Source organism: Ambystoma mexicanum, chromosome 9 (assembly GCF_040938575.1).
Source record: "Ambystoma mexicanum isolate Mex_15411 chromosome 9, UKY_AmexF1_1, whole genome shotgun sequence".
NCBI classification, from domain to species: Eukaryota; Metazoa; Chordata; class Amphibia; order Caudata; family Ambystomatidae; genus Ambystoma; species Ambystoma mexicanum.
In genome coordinates, this window is record NC_090931.1 from 781,763,230 (window position 1) to 781,777,674 (window position 14,445).

The 14,445-nt window shown below is 42.9% G+C and overlaps 1 protein-coding gene across 9 annotated transcripts in view; it reads right to left on the reverse strand.

Annotated features, from left to right (window-relative positions):
* The window catches only part of HECW2 (HECT, C2 and WW domain containing E3 ubiquitin protein ligase 2), a 1,520,428-nt gene that overhangs the window by 37,895 nt on the left and 1,468,088 nt on the right, over positions 1-14,445 (reverse strand). For all 9 annotated transcript variants that reach the window (XM_069615717.1, XM_069615714.1, XM_069615715.1 and 6 more), the window contains one exon: positions 2,243-2,389. In XM_069615717.1, coding sequence (XP_069471818.1) covers positions 2,243-2,389 — 147 coding nt within the window. The remainder of the gene's footprint in view (positions 1-2,242; positions 2,390-14,445) is intronic.

Genomic DNA, 14,445 nt, shown 5'->3' on the forward strand with positions numbered 1-14,445 from the left:
GGTCATCCGAAATGATCCTATTAAATGGAACCGTAACTTATGCGAAAACACTAACTAACCTCAGCTGTACCAATATACAGTAGTGTGACTGGTTACAACAAACCTATGCAGCATACAAGAAGTCAAACTGAGCTACCACAGCCTAAATTCCATATGGCCTAGAGCAAGTCAACTAGTCTTACTAATTCCAACAATAACCACAGGCAGATTACTACTAGCACCCTTTTCAATCAAGCACTGATCTGAAACCATACCTCACTAACTGTACCTACAACCAAAGACACCACCACTGGCTACAAACATCTTACTATATCATAGTTTCACAGTACAACAAACCAACCCCCTAATTCTTCTCTAACACACTTTACCCAGACGATAACTGAGCCCAAGAGGTTAAAGATTTATAACAGGCAGATGTGGTATCAGAAACATACGATAACGCCATTTTGCAAGAGTCGTTTCTCTGGAAAACCCACATAGGCAGGATTAGAAGATTTGTCTGTTGAAGGTCGTTAAACTATTGGCTGAATACAACACTTTCAAGTATTTTGGACAAAAATGGAAACGAGCTGGTAGCTGGAGGGGGTGAGGGCTAAGAGTTAAAGGATGATTAGCATGTCAGCAAGATGACTAAGTTCATTTTAAAGTAGGGTGGAAATAGACCAACTTGATGGATAGGTGACTTAGGTGTATTTGGCTGATGGTCTTGTGGAGCGAGCAAATTAATTAAACCATAAGCACCCCTTCCCTTTAATGAGGAATCTGGGCCGCTACAGCCTTCAAAATGAGTGATTATGGCTATTAGTATCCAGGGATAACATTCTGGGTTGTTAATAGGAATGTATATCTTTGAAACAATGGGTCGCGATGATAACGAGACCCATTGTTTTAAAGAAATACTCACCCAATATGGCTGCCATGGAAATTGAAGTGAGGCTCGGAGTGGAGCCCCTCTTCCATTTCCATTGTAGCCCAGTGGACATGAGAGAAGCAGTGTAGTGATGCCGGAACCCGTACAGGTCAGTGGGAGGTGGAAAGAGAGGGAAGAAAGAAGCGGGGACACCAGAGAGATGGAGGCAAGATGGAGATGTAGGCAAAATCAGCTGTCAGTTTGTTCGGAACGCAGGCGTCTATTGTAAGATTCTTCCTGTGTTCTGGGCAACCCGATTGGCTGCTGCACCTGCCACGGGTGCTAACGGACAAAAAGGGATGAGAAGTAGGCATATTTGGGAATGGTTGCAAGCTTAGCTATTGAGGTAAACATTTCACAGCTTTAAAAATACATGCTTACATTAATACACCTATGTCACCTCAAGAATAACCACTGCTCCAACACACAAGTCATAATCATTAATATATATAGCTCACACACTGTAAGTGGAACTCGCTATCTGCTAGGAATATATGAGTTCTAAGCAGTCCAGACACAAGAGCCCTTCTGTGATTAGGAGAAAGGCACCCAATGTTGGAAGCCAGACAATGCTTTCTGGGCCTCCTATTGTGGAACACTGAGATCTACATCAATATCACAGACCTAGACACAAAATGAAATATTTCTGATTCCACACGAGTATTGTATTTATTTTCTTTTTGGAATATTACAATTAATGTACATTAGCACCAGGCGCAGGTCAGTCAGCATCTTTAAATGCTGTCCGAATACCCCAGTAAATGCCAGCATTCAAGGACTGCTAAATGCTGGTCCCCAGTGTGCCCAGCTTCTCTGCGCCTATCTATGCTCATATTTTCCATATGGCCCAAGTGCTTATCTCACGCCACTTGTTGCCTCAACTTGCCTCACCGGTGTGCCACACTTATCCTTTGGCTCCCTATTCCCATAAGATGCCGTCCATGGTAAGCAAGAAGAACCGTCTCCCGCACCCCCTTGCATTAGCATGCTGGCCATCTGCAGGCAGCCTAATTTTCCCTTTCATGGGTGGGTGCATCCATGTGTGTGCCCATTTAGCAAAGGGAACATCTTCTTCATTGAAAAAAACAAGTCAGGTGCTAATAGTGTTAATCCGCAAATTCTTTGGCATGCTTTGGTGAGAACGGTCCTGAGCCCTCGCTGAGTCCTTTGCTTCGCTGAAGCCTACCTAGGCTTGGGATAGGGGACCATTACTGCCTAATCTCACCCCAGAACATGTATTGCAACATGCATTGTAAAATGACATTGTAGATAAGAAATGTTTGTTAAGCTTAGACGAAAAAGCAAAATGTTGTGTGAAAAAATATAGTTTACCTCATAGAAGCCACGCACTAAACTCTCTGTCTGCTGCACAACCCCTCTCTCAATCCTCCATTTCACCATTCGCTCGATGTACTCCTTCTTGTTCTTTTCAGTCACTGGGATGTTAGCGCCACCAGGTTTAAGTTCCCGCTCAGTAATCTGTGGTACAAATAAAAAGAACACATCTCACAGTCTGAAGATCTCAGTGATTTGAAGCAGTCAGGACTATATGTGGCCCAATGCACCCATGCATCATCATCATCATTTACCCCATCACTCCTGGCATGGAGATCCAGTGCAGTGAACAACCACTTACCAAGAGTGTGCTATGCAGATGAGGACCAAGCAAGAAACATAGATCTAGTTGCGCTGCAAGACTTTGAAGCTGCATAGGTTCTGCAAAATCTTTCCACATCTTTGCAGGGCTTTGTGACCTTGCTCCAAACTGTATTTGCTTTAGTTGTCTGGTAAAACCAGAGCTCTACCACCCTCCACTGTGCTGCTTCCACTTTGAAATAAGGTGACTTTGATGTGACAGTAGGCAGGAAGCAAGATGTGAGTGTTACCCTTTGCAATGAGCAAAATTCACTGCAGTGCAAGTTATGATGCCCTGCTGGTGGGAACCATGCACACTGTGCCTTCGATGCCCGCACTGAACTTTATTGTTTTTGTTGCATTGCAAAGATAGAGCTCTATCACCCTCCACTGTGTTGATTTCACCATAAGGTGATGTTAAGGTATCCCCCAACAGGGTGTGGTCTTTAGTGATGGAAATATTGCTGCTGTGCAAGTTACACACTCTCTGGTGGGGTAGCAGATCAGGGTTGGTTTTTGGAATCCTGGGATGACCTTTATTTGTTCCAGTTGCTCGTCACCGCCAATGCTCTTCCACCATCTTTTTGACCATTCTAACAATATTCTAATGCATTCTGAAATGATCTTAGTGAGTCCTTTAGTCAGACAACATGGTATCAAATGTGATGGAACAGACAAGGAATGCCTTACTGGCACATAACCAAGGGACGTCATTTCACCAAAATGACTGGGGTAGCGGAAGTGACATCACACGACCCTTGACCTCTGTTGATATCAGAGGAAGTGATGTCATTTGACCCCACCCCGAAATGACATCACAGGAAGTGATGCAACACAACATTTCACCCCTTGACAAAACAGGACATGGCATCACATAGCATTGTTTCTAAGTACCAAAACATGATGGTTACAATATCACTGTAAAGTGATATACATTTCATACAAGAATGGATCACCATATGTATCATTAATATCAGTGTGTATTGGCCCATATTACCAAATTACTCTGAATGTAAGCAGACGTCCAAGGTCAAATGCCTCTGGGCTACAGGCGCTTTACAAATGCAAAACATAAAATAAATAAATGTGTTATTATATAGCACTTACGCTTAAGCACTTCATATAGAACAAATATGCATACAATATCACCCAACTTGTGTTGGTACACATTTATCAACCTCAGCAGGATGAAAGGCTGAGTTGACCTTGCCGGTAGTCAAACTTGCAACCTGCAGATCACACACACATTGCATCAGCGACCACCCAACCCACTGAGCTATCTTACTGGCTATAGCTATCAGCAAACCAGGCACTCCAGAAACAAAGCCACATTCTGCTGGCCACAGCCCAGGAGCCTAATGTAAACAACAAAAAAAAAAGGAAAAATCGTTTTTGGCGCTACTCTATGGTTATGTATATCGGTTCACCAGTATAAATGAATGCCCTTCACAGATTGGAGGTAAATAATGCCTTTGTGTACTATTAAGGCTCAACAGTTGGCCAATGTTTGTCCCATTACATATGTGGAATGTAGAATGTATGGCTATTACAATAAACAATGTGCCCTGGTTATGGACAAACTCAAATGACCATTATTCCCCAGATTAATGTTCATCTTTGAGGCACATCCTATGTTAGGTCCCACAACATACCTTCAAACCTTCAAATCACAATTGCAAGCTTTATGTGGAATGGAAAAAGCCTGAGCTTAAAATGAAAAAGATTAACAAAATCAGTACAAGGTGGATGGGTTCACCCGAATTGACAACATTATCAGCAATACTCCAGAGATAAGATTTTTTTAAAGTTGGGAGTAAAATTGTTTTTAGGGAGTAAAAAAGATTAAGTCCCATTCCCAATGGGAGTATTTTATAAACAAGTAAACATATTTTAACTGTAAAATAGGAATGTTTTTGTGATATTGCTTTTCACCTAGTTATTCAGACATATTAAAATATAATAATATACATTGTTACCTCTTCAGCTCAAGCTGTAACAGAGTTTCTTCTTTCTTGTGGCTCTGTGTACTTGATGCAGGCATATCCATGGAGCTGTGTGGGTACAATCAGTTGGGCACACTCTTATGGGCCTGTTTCCCATTGTTTGTTCTGAGTCCTTACTCCCTATTTTTCTTTTTTGGGAGCATTTGCCCATTTGTAGGGAGTGCAACTGGCTGATACACCCTTTATCTGTAGGGTTGGTTATTTGACTATCAAACAGGGAAAAATCACGCTTTACACAGGTGCGGGTGGTCTCGTAGACAAGGGTCCACATACAATTGGGTTTTTGTTTGTACAATACTTAGATGTTCCATATAGTAGTTTGCCTTCTTCACTCTCTGTCTGTGATCAATATCTTCTGAGCAGCAAGGATCTATTGGAACTGGTAGCAATTCTATGCTTGAAAGATTTGTGTGAGAATGATGCATTGAAGAATTGTGAGCATTTATCTAGACTGGTAGATTACAAACTTCAATGACTTAGATACAGACCTCATGGTCTAAATCAATTGGGAAAAATAGAACAGGAGATGAGGACAGATCAGCTGAAGGGAGCATGTACAACCAGTTAAACAAAGGACAATTAATAAATAAATATATATTGTATGAACTTCTGCTGGTGAAGCATCAAGAGAAGAGTGAAGAAAAAACCTGACCAAACTCAAGTGACTAATTAAGTCTAACAGCGGATGTGGAAAATATGGAACACGTCAAATAGCTTCCTGCATACAATACTTCACGAGCAACACACAAGGAAAACAAGTATTTAATCTCTATGATTTATGTCAGAGAGCAAAACATATATACAGATATTCTATCAATGAAAGTAATATGCTTGAGGTACCTTGATTTAGAGGCAGGCTTGCTTCACATGCTTTTCCACGAATATAAAGCTTTTTGGCTGCGGTTGGGACTAGCCGTAAACAAGCATTTATTGGGAGACCTACAAGTAAGTCACCTTCCACAATTTCTTGAGTGGTAATAGCACATCATATCAAGGGAGTCCCTTATTCCACTCAGTAATTAGAGTCCACACAGTTATAATGAAATATTGGTTGCCAGCCACACCTCCCAGTGCTAAAGATTAGTTCATTTGTAAGCAAGGAAAATCTTTTGAGCGAAAATGCACCCTCTGAAAAAATCTACGCACTATGCTCCCTCACCAAATAATTCATTGCTTACAAGAAGCTTACGAAAACTAACATTGCAAAAACGTACTAAAGAAGAATTGCAGAGCCAACATTGTGTGAATAGAAAAAAAGAATAATGTTTAACTGAGAAAACTACAGCATTCTGGGCCCACACCTCCAGAGAAGAGGAGGAGGGGGGGGGGCAAAGAGAAGGGGTGGAAAGCGAGGTGCCAAGAGAAGGGGATTGAAGGAAGGAGGGGACATGATGCAAACAGCAAAGAATTTTGGGGCAAAAGAGAAACATTGCTCCTTAACAGCCGAAAACAATCATCCAGAAAATGTCACCAAAATCACATAGGCAAATTAACTCAAAAACACACAGCCACAAATTATTGACTGATGCTATACAGTCAGCAGAGAATTCTAACAATCCAAACTCAGCTACTGGGGGTACCTGTTCTGCTCCTTCCCGAGGATGTCCTAAAAACGTGCAACTTTATCTCCTCTTGCAGCTGGTATCCTTCCATCTCCTCCTAATACTCCTCTCTCCTCAGAAGGTGAGCACACTCTTCCTCCAACAAACTCTTGCCCCAAATGCTATGGCGGCCCTCCTCTTGTGGAAGAGAAAGCTCTCTGGTGGTGAGATTCCTTCTCCACACAACAACTCTATCCTTTCTAGTGACACTCCTCCTCCTTTTCCTCCTCTAACTATTTCCTTCTGCCCCCCTAAATCCACTCCCTCTGACCTCCAACTCTCTCCTCCAGCACTCCTCTCAGTAGGCCTCTAACTCAGCAATCTCCTCCAAACACCTTGCTTCAAATTCTACCGATAAACTGTAATGGCTGCTTTTTAATGTGTGATTCCTCATCCCATGGTGTGGTTCTTAGGAACATGCATTGTACTTGTGTGTAATCCGGTGGACTCATCACTGATGCACTGGCAGTGACCTTCTCCCATGTGGCCTTGGGTCAGCTGTCGCTATCTGATCCTGACTTTGGGGGTGGATATATGAGGGAGGAGACAGCTGTCGGGCAGAGGTGGTGACTCCATCAGACGCAGCGCAGTATTTTCCCCTTCCTCCTGAAGAAGACCTTGTAATAACCAAGTTCTTGATGGCTTATTTTAAACATCAGAAACCCCTTCCTTTGTATCACTCTAGACAAAATTCCATCAATACCTCAAACATTTACATCACACATATAACGTCTCTTGTTTCTGAAGTTTCTCTATGTCAAACCTTTGAACAACATCATTTTAGAAATTCACTAAAATCTATGGACTTCCTCTCCCATAAAGGCTCAAGTACGGAGACGAAAAAGAGGAGGGAGGGGTAATGCAGACTAAGCAAAGCCTGAAACCTAGTGTGCAGACTAGTTGTTCAACTAAACCTCAAGTGTGGTGGACATTTAAAAATGGCATCCACACTCAACACAGAAGAACGGGAGAGAACAGTGACAGAGAAAGTCAAGAGAGAGAGAACGTGCACATCCAATGCGCGGCACGCAAATTTGAGTGACACATACCAGCCGTGAGTGAAGAAAGGAGAAATGCAGCAGGCACACCTGAAGGACCATAAGCGTTGGGGGCTACACCGGAGCTCCTGAAGGTATGGTTGTGCCAGGAAGCTGCATTCTCCGGTCCAAGACACAGAGGGAAGCCAGCGAGTGAATGCAAAGCTGCAGGAAACGCCAAAGAGATGTTTGCATTGTGTAGGAAGCCAGCCCAAGGAGAAAGCTTTAACGCAGAGGCACACCATAAATCGGAGACACTGCAAACTACCGTTGAGTCTGCACTGAGCCATTGGGGAACACAAGCGTATCGACACGCATGCAATCAAGTGAGAGAATTATGTGAGACTGCTATTATGGACAATTCTCAAAGGCAGTTTAAATACAGACAAAACCCAATGTTAAAGCAATGCCCAAAAGGAAGAATATTTGAATACCGACAAGATAAAGTGCAGCAACAAAACCTGAACAAATAACGCGTGAGATGTCATTGTGGGGGAAAGCTGGAGCAAGTGTTACCCTAAGTAAACATATTGAAAGATACCAAAGTTGATGCAGCTGTGGCATAGTGAAAAGGACTTTGATACTAATAGGAAGTCCTGGTAAAAGGAATACACCAGGCAGTTGACATTTGGGGAAAGATACCTGGCGGGGGAGCATACCTGGGGATCTGTAGAACCCAGAGAAGGATTGCTGGCAGGGAAGTATACCAGGCAATCCACCAAAGCTGAAAAGAAAATTCTACAATTGTGGGAAGATACTAGTCAGGTAAGTATACCAGGGGATCCAAGAAGGCCATACAAGAATTCTATAAAGGAAAGTCTAAAACTGTGGGAAGATACCTGGCAGAGGAGTATATCAGGGGATTTGAAGAGCCCATAAAAAAGGATTTCTGGCAGAGGGGGGTACCAGGCAATCCACCAAAGCTGTAAAGGAAAGTCTACAAATGTGGGACGATACCCAGCAAGGGCGTATACCAGGGGATCTGACGAACCAATAAAAGGATTCCTGGCAGAGAAGTATACCACGACATCCACCAAAGTTGCAGAGGAAGTTTTAACCAAGTTAAAAAATACCTGTCACAGAAGTATACCAGGGAATCTGAGAAGTATATGAAAGTCGTCCTAGGAGATAGATACACCAGGCACTTGGAATACAAAGACCTTTAACACTGTGGCAAGATACCTTGCAGTGGAGTGTACCAGGGGATCTGAAGAGTTCACAAGAGGTTCCTGGTGAAGGAGTGCACCCAGGAATCTGCCAAAATACAAGAGAAGTTAAAATCTGCCAAAATACAAGAGAAGTTAAAATCCGCGAGAGTACAAGAGAAGTTAAAGAAAGTTTATTGTGGAATTCATCATGGGAAAAAGAACTCTGTGAATCCAGTACAAAGAAACCAAGGATGCGTTGGATGTTACTGAATATATTGCATGAACAATAACTTTCTGAATCTAGCATAAAGAACCAGAGGAAATATTGGATAAAGAGACACTATTGTTATACCAAGAAACTGTTGTTCAAAAGAAACACTTTTGCCATCTACCTAAACAGTCAGGGGAGGAGACCCATCCTCTGAATCCAAGAGTTTTTCCTTGGAGCACACTTTTGTTGGATTTAACTTATATTTTGAGTATGAACACGTTTTGCTCAACATACGTCAGAGACATTTCCATGCACCCTTAGTTGTTTATTTTTAGTGTGAGGGTCAGATTAGAATGTCTTGGACACAAGGATGGTTTCTAATTTTTTAATGACTTGACACAGACTGGTCTTTAGTTTTAGTTTCCTAGGCAGGGAAACTCATCTTTAGGAAAGGGTTAGAAAGGCGTTTATTCAACCCATTTCTGTTCCATAAAACAATGAGAATATTACAACCTTTAATTTCTGACCCCTCACATTTCTCAGCATGTGAATCTAAAGTCAGAAAACCCTATGCTAAGCCTGTGAAGGTGTCCATTTTAACTGTAACTCCTTTGTGATGGTAAACTTGCAAATGTGTAACCCACACCGGATTAACATACATTTGCATACAGAGCAAGCCATTCTCAGAAGGTTCATGAGCAACTGCATATCCATGGAAGATCAGTGGTTTGCGTGAGTGGGATTCATGTTTGAAATGTTTTCCTGCTCATCGGTGTCTTTACAAAGCTGTAACCTTGTTTTCTTAAAGGGAAAGACTTTATTTCTAATGATGGATGTTTGGGTCTAACTAGAAAACTGAAACGCCTCTATATGAGTGTCAAACGTATGTAAAGGGTTGGGACTTCCCAGCTGATTTTATAGTCACTTGTGTTTGCGGGGTTGTGAGTGCAACTGTGACATACCTATGCCTTAGGGCAGGGACACAGTTGGGGTGCTCCATGCATCCTCCTCTGGGTCCAGCATCCACTAGTTTAGGGCCTCGCCCACCCCACTGTCAGTCCCCAAGGTTAGGCACAGGACGTTGTCACAGATCATTAAGGGCAGACTATGTGCTTTCAAAATTGCCCAGCATTGTTCATTGTTTGTTTTCAAAACATCACAGAGTGAAACACCCCTCGATCAACGCAACTAAAAATGTTTGCCACAAAACTGTAAGCAAGTTTAGTGTGTCCTAATATAAGTGGTAGATGGCATACCTAATTTCTCTTGCATCCTTGAATCACCTAAAATGAAGCCAGGCTCCTAAACGAGAGGTAAACAGCCTGTTTGTTTAAGAGAAAATGGACAGGTAACTGATTCAATGACACAAACTGGTTCAGAGGTCTGAAGTTAGACAAGTTGTGTGTTAATGTGCCAGAAGCACTAGTTACAACATTCACTAAAGACTTTGTAAATGAGGGTTCAAATGAATCATATTCTGCCAATGTGCTTCTGTCAATATTTTTCAGCCTGCTGGCTACACTGGCCCAGGGGGCAATTGAACATGGTCTATGTGGAAGAGGAGGCAAGGGTATTTGTTAAAGTACAATAAAGCATCACATTGTCAGTGTCCTTTCATGTCAGGAAACCTTTATGGCTATGAACTGCAGTGCCCACCCAAAAGACGAACTCCTAGACATTCCCTTGCTTGTCAGCACTGGTCTCATATGCCTAGTCTATGACATGGGAAAACCACAGCTACAGACTCTGGAACCCCCGCTACCTGGCCACTGTTTCACTAGATTTAAGAACTCTGAAGGGGTGGCCATATTGTCAGTAGGAGTAGCATGATACACCCGACCACAAGCACATTCTAGCCCAGTTGATACTTTCTACACTTTACAAATGGTTTTTTTTTCTGACTTCATAAATGTACATCAATGTACATAGATTGTTTGCTACTTATTATTGCAGTAATTGTAAATGTAAGAAACAAATGTGATATTGCTTATAACCATTGAGTTACCTGAGTCTGAAAATGTGATAGCTTTATATTCTCAGAGATTCTGGTTGTAGGATATACAATTACCTTTATATAAAAAGTAGCATTGCCTACATGTCCACCCAATTACTTTCTACCCTTATCCCAGTTTTATTTGTGGTCAAATAACCCTATTTTTGGGGGCAGGATAGTTCAAATCTGGACAAGTCAGTCCACTATTGCTTTCACCCCTGGAACAAATGACAAATCTGAGACCTCTGTGACAACGCAAGGCAACACAAACCTATAACACAGTGAGGCACCCACCTCTGTGTGTAACTCCACATCTATCTATCCAGTCAACAATCGTCTAACACTACAGCCTGCCTGCCGTGATCAAAACCAACAGAGAGACCCTCCCAATGAGGGAGCCTACCACCAAAACACCTTAACACACAAGCAGATCTGCAGAATACTGACCCGCAACAGTCACAAAACACTGCAATCACAAACATGCCCCCGATTCAAGTGCTGGGAAACAAGAAGGGCAGACAGAACAATAAAGACGAATGAAAATTCACCCTTGCCGAACAACAGGAACTACCTACCTGAATTTGCAACACCTCAAAATCACCATCAACCGTCTCTAAAGCAACTAAAGATATGAGAAAGACAAGAACAAAGACATCATACATCTCCCACTACCTCACCACCTACAATACTACTACACTGAAAAACAAACAACCCATAACCAAGGACCCAAAGAATACTAGAGTGGACCTCACAAGACAATCAAAACACCCACCACAACACACATAACCTGACAATGTGGCAAACAGCTTCGGAAAGACACCTATGAGAACTAGAGCTAAGCTAGAATCCCTAACCATACACACCCCTGACATAACCAGAGATTGTAAAAAAGACTGCACGGTCAATCAAACACCACACTATAATGAACCGGATCAAAGAAACCCATCGCTCAAATTAATGGAACTCTCCAACAAAGGGACAGAGGATTCAACTGAGCACCTAGTAAAAAACAGGGTCGCCCAAGAGAGAGCTGAAGAATCAACGGTCACAGCCCCAATCAAATTGAGAGAAATGACAGTTAAATCACAAGCCAACTTGCACACACCACACTGCAGCCTACTCAAATGACAAAACACAAAACAGAAATGTACGACCTCTTAAGCAAAGGCAGAAGAGAGCTTGTTCTTTCTCACATAAACATGGCTATCTGACAACTACAAAGTAATCACCCATGAAGCCATCCCTGACAACTACAAATTAATAAACTCAAACAGAGAAAACGAGAGAGGAAGAATCGCCCTAGTGTAAAAAAACACCCCTCCCCTCAACCGACATAGAAGACTGCAAATCACTCCTAGTCAATCTCAAGCTCAGTGGCCAATCTAAACTAATGTTCCTTCGATCTACAGACTGCAACCTACAACCGCAATTCTCATTGACACCATAGCCAACCTCTCTACAAACCATGACATCATAGCTGTTCTGGGGATCTTCAACATTTACTTTGAATGAGAAAATGAAACTACTACAAAATTTCTGAGCGCCCTACTGGAAACCCTTAATTTCAAACAAATAGTAAACAGTCCCACCCATAGAGCTAGACACACTTTAGACAATTTTCTACAGGGATGTGCTCTCGACCGCTGCCCCATCAATCATATGGAATGACCATATGATCCCATTCACCGTCAGAATCCTGAGCCGCATGATGCCCACAAACATAAAACTCCTGGCTACAAACAAAAGAAACTGGAAAAGACTTGACCTCGAAACCCTAACAGAAATATTGGAACCTACCAAACCTGAGACCTACCAGCTAAATAGAATGACACTGAACTCAGTGGAAGAGAAACTGCACACCTGGATCACAGATGCACTAGATCAATTAGCACCCTTAACATTCTTCAAACCCACTCCAAAGAAAACCACAGCAAGATGGTTTCCAGAAGAAATGAGCAAACTCAAAAAAAGAAACTGAACTGGAAAAAAGATAAAGAGAAGACTAAAACCAATTGGACAAAAACCAACTACCAATGTGTGAGAAACCACCCACGCAAACTTGGTAATACCAGAATTCGGTTGAGCGCGTAGTGTAGCCGTAGAAACCTTCCAGACAATGCAACTCCCAATAGTACAAAGGAACTATTTTGGAAGGGGAATTGCCCAGAAGATTATAATGATTCGGAACACAGCTACCTAGACAAAGAACACAATGTCAGGAGTTGAGTTCATGAAATAGACACAAGCAAAGCAAAATAAATGTAGAACAAACAATGTACTCACGTAGTGAATACCTCTGGGCAAGGATAGTAAGCCAGGCAGAGCGGAGGGCTAGGATAACCAGGAGATCGGATTAGGTGCTTGTCCGTATAATGTTCTAGCAATGGAAGGGAAGATGAAAGGAAGTCCGTCCGACGAGTCTGGTTCCAAAACAAGGACAATCCAACCTAAACCTATACCCGCCGGCACGCAGACGCCTAATGAAAAATGTCCGTGAATAATCCCGGTTCCTTGTGATGAGTTCCAAAAGAAATGTGCTCCGTGTGGAAGGTTCAAAGAACAGTGTTCAGAGTGACAGGATTTCCGAAGCAAGTGAGTTCCGTGATAAATGTTAGCAAGCAAATGATAGAAAAATGCAGGAGAAAAGATCTGAGACGCCAAATGCAGGAAAATGACAGGCAAAACTATGGTCGTTCGTTCCGAGGTCGAGTAACAGGTGGAATCCAATACGAGGTCAAGGGTTGTTCAAGATCAGTCCGTGAGACGAAAGCAGGGTCAAAGTTTCAAGGCCAGACAAGAACACAGTAGAGAGCTCCAAAAGCCGAAAATTCAGAAGCAGCGTTCCGAATGCCGGGTGGAGATTTAAACGAATCACGTGACCGTGCGGGGAACGTTGCAATGATGTAATCGTGCACGTACGTGCTCAGGCAACCAACGTTTCCACGGCAACCCCCAGCGTTGTCTGACACTCTGGAAACGCTTCGGCTCCGTGTGTGTTGGAATTGTGGCACTTGTAGTTTTAACATAACGCTTGACGGAAAGGAGAGCAGACGCTGATTTCTTGACAGTATCCTCCCCCAAAGATGCCCTCACCCCCCGAGAGGCCAAGAACCGAGCCAAAAGAACCGGAGCATGTAAATTGGATTCAGGCTCCCAAGTACGATCCTCGGGACCATAACCCTTCCAGTCAATAAGGAAATACCGAACACCTCGGGAAACCTTAGAAGCAAGAATAGCCTTCACCTCATACTCCTCCTCACCCTGTACTTTGACCGGAGGCGGACGAACGGGGAGCCTGGTCCCCTCCGAACAGGGCTTCAAAAGAGATACATGAAAAACCGGATGGATCTTCCAGTTATCCGGTAGTTCAAGTCTCCCTGCAGACTGATTTATTATATCCTTGACACGATAAGGACCGACATATTTGGGTTTCAAACAACTCCTCATGGGAATACGGAGGTGTTTGGTGGAAAGCCAGACCAACATACCCGGGTGGTAATCGGGCGCAGGAGACCTATGTCGGTCGGCGTACTCCTTAGAACGGTCCTGGGCTTCCTTTAGACGGGAATGCACCTGTTGATGTAGAGAAGCAATATCCCTGAGACTGTCTTGGACCGCGGGATTGTCTGACAAAACTGGAAGATCCAATGGCAAAGAACGTGGATGGTAACCATACAAGGCAAAGAAAGGAGAAGTACCTGTGGAAGTGTGAACTGAATTGTTGTACGCAAATTCGGCTGTCACTAATACCGACAACCAGGACTCTTGATGCTGCATGGTTAGACAACGTAAATACTGCTCAAGTGTGGCGTTTAAACATTCCGTCTGACCGTCCGTTTCCGGATGATATGCAGTGGAGTACCTCGCATCAGTACCTCGCATCAACACCCAGGGACGTAGTAAGATG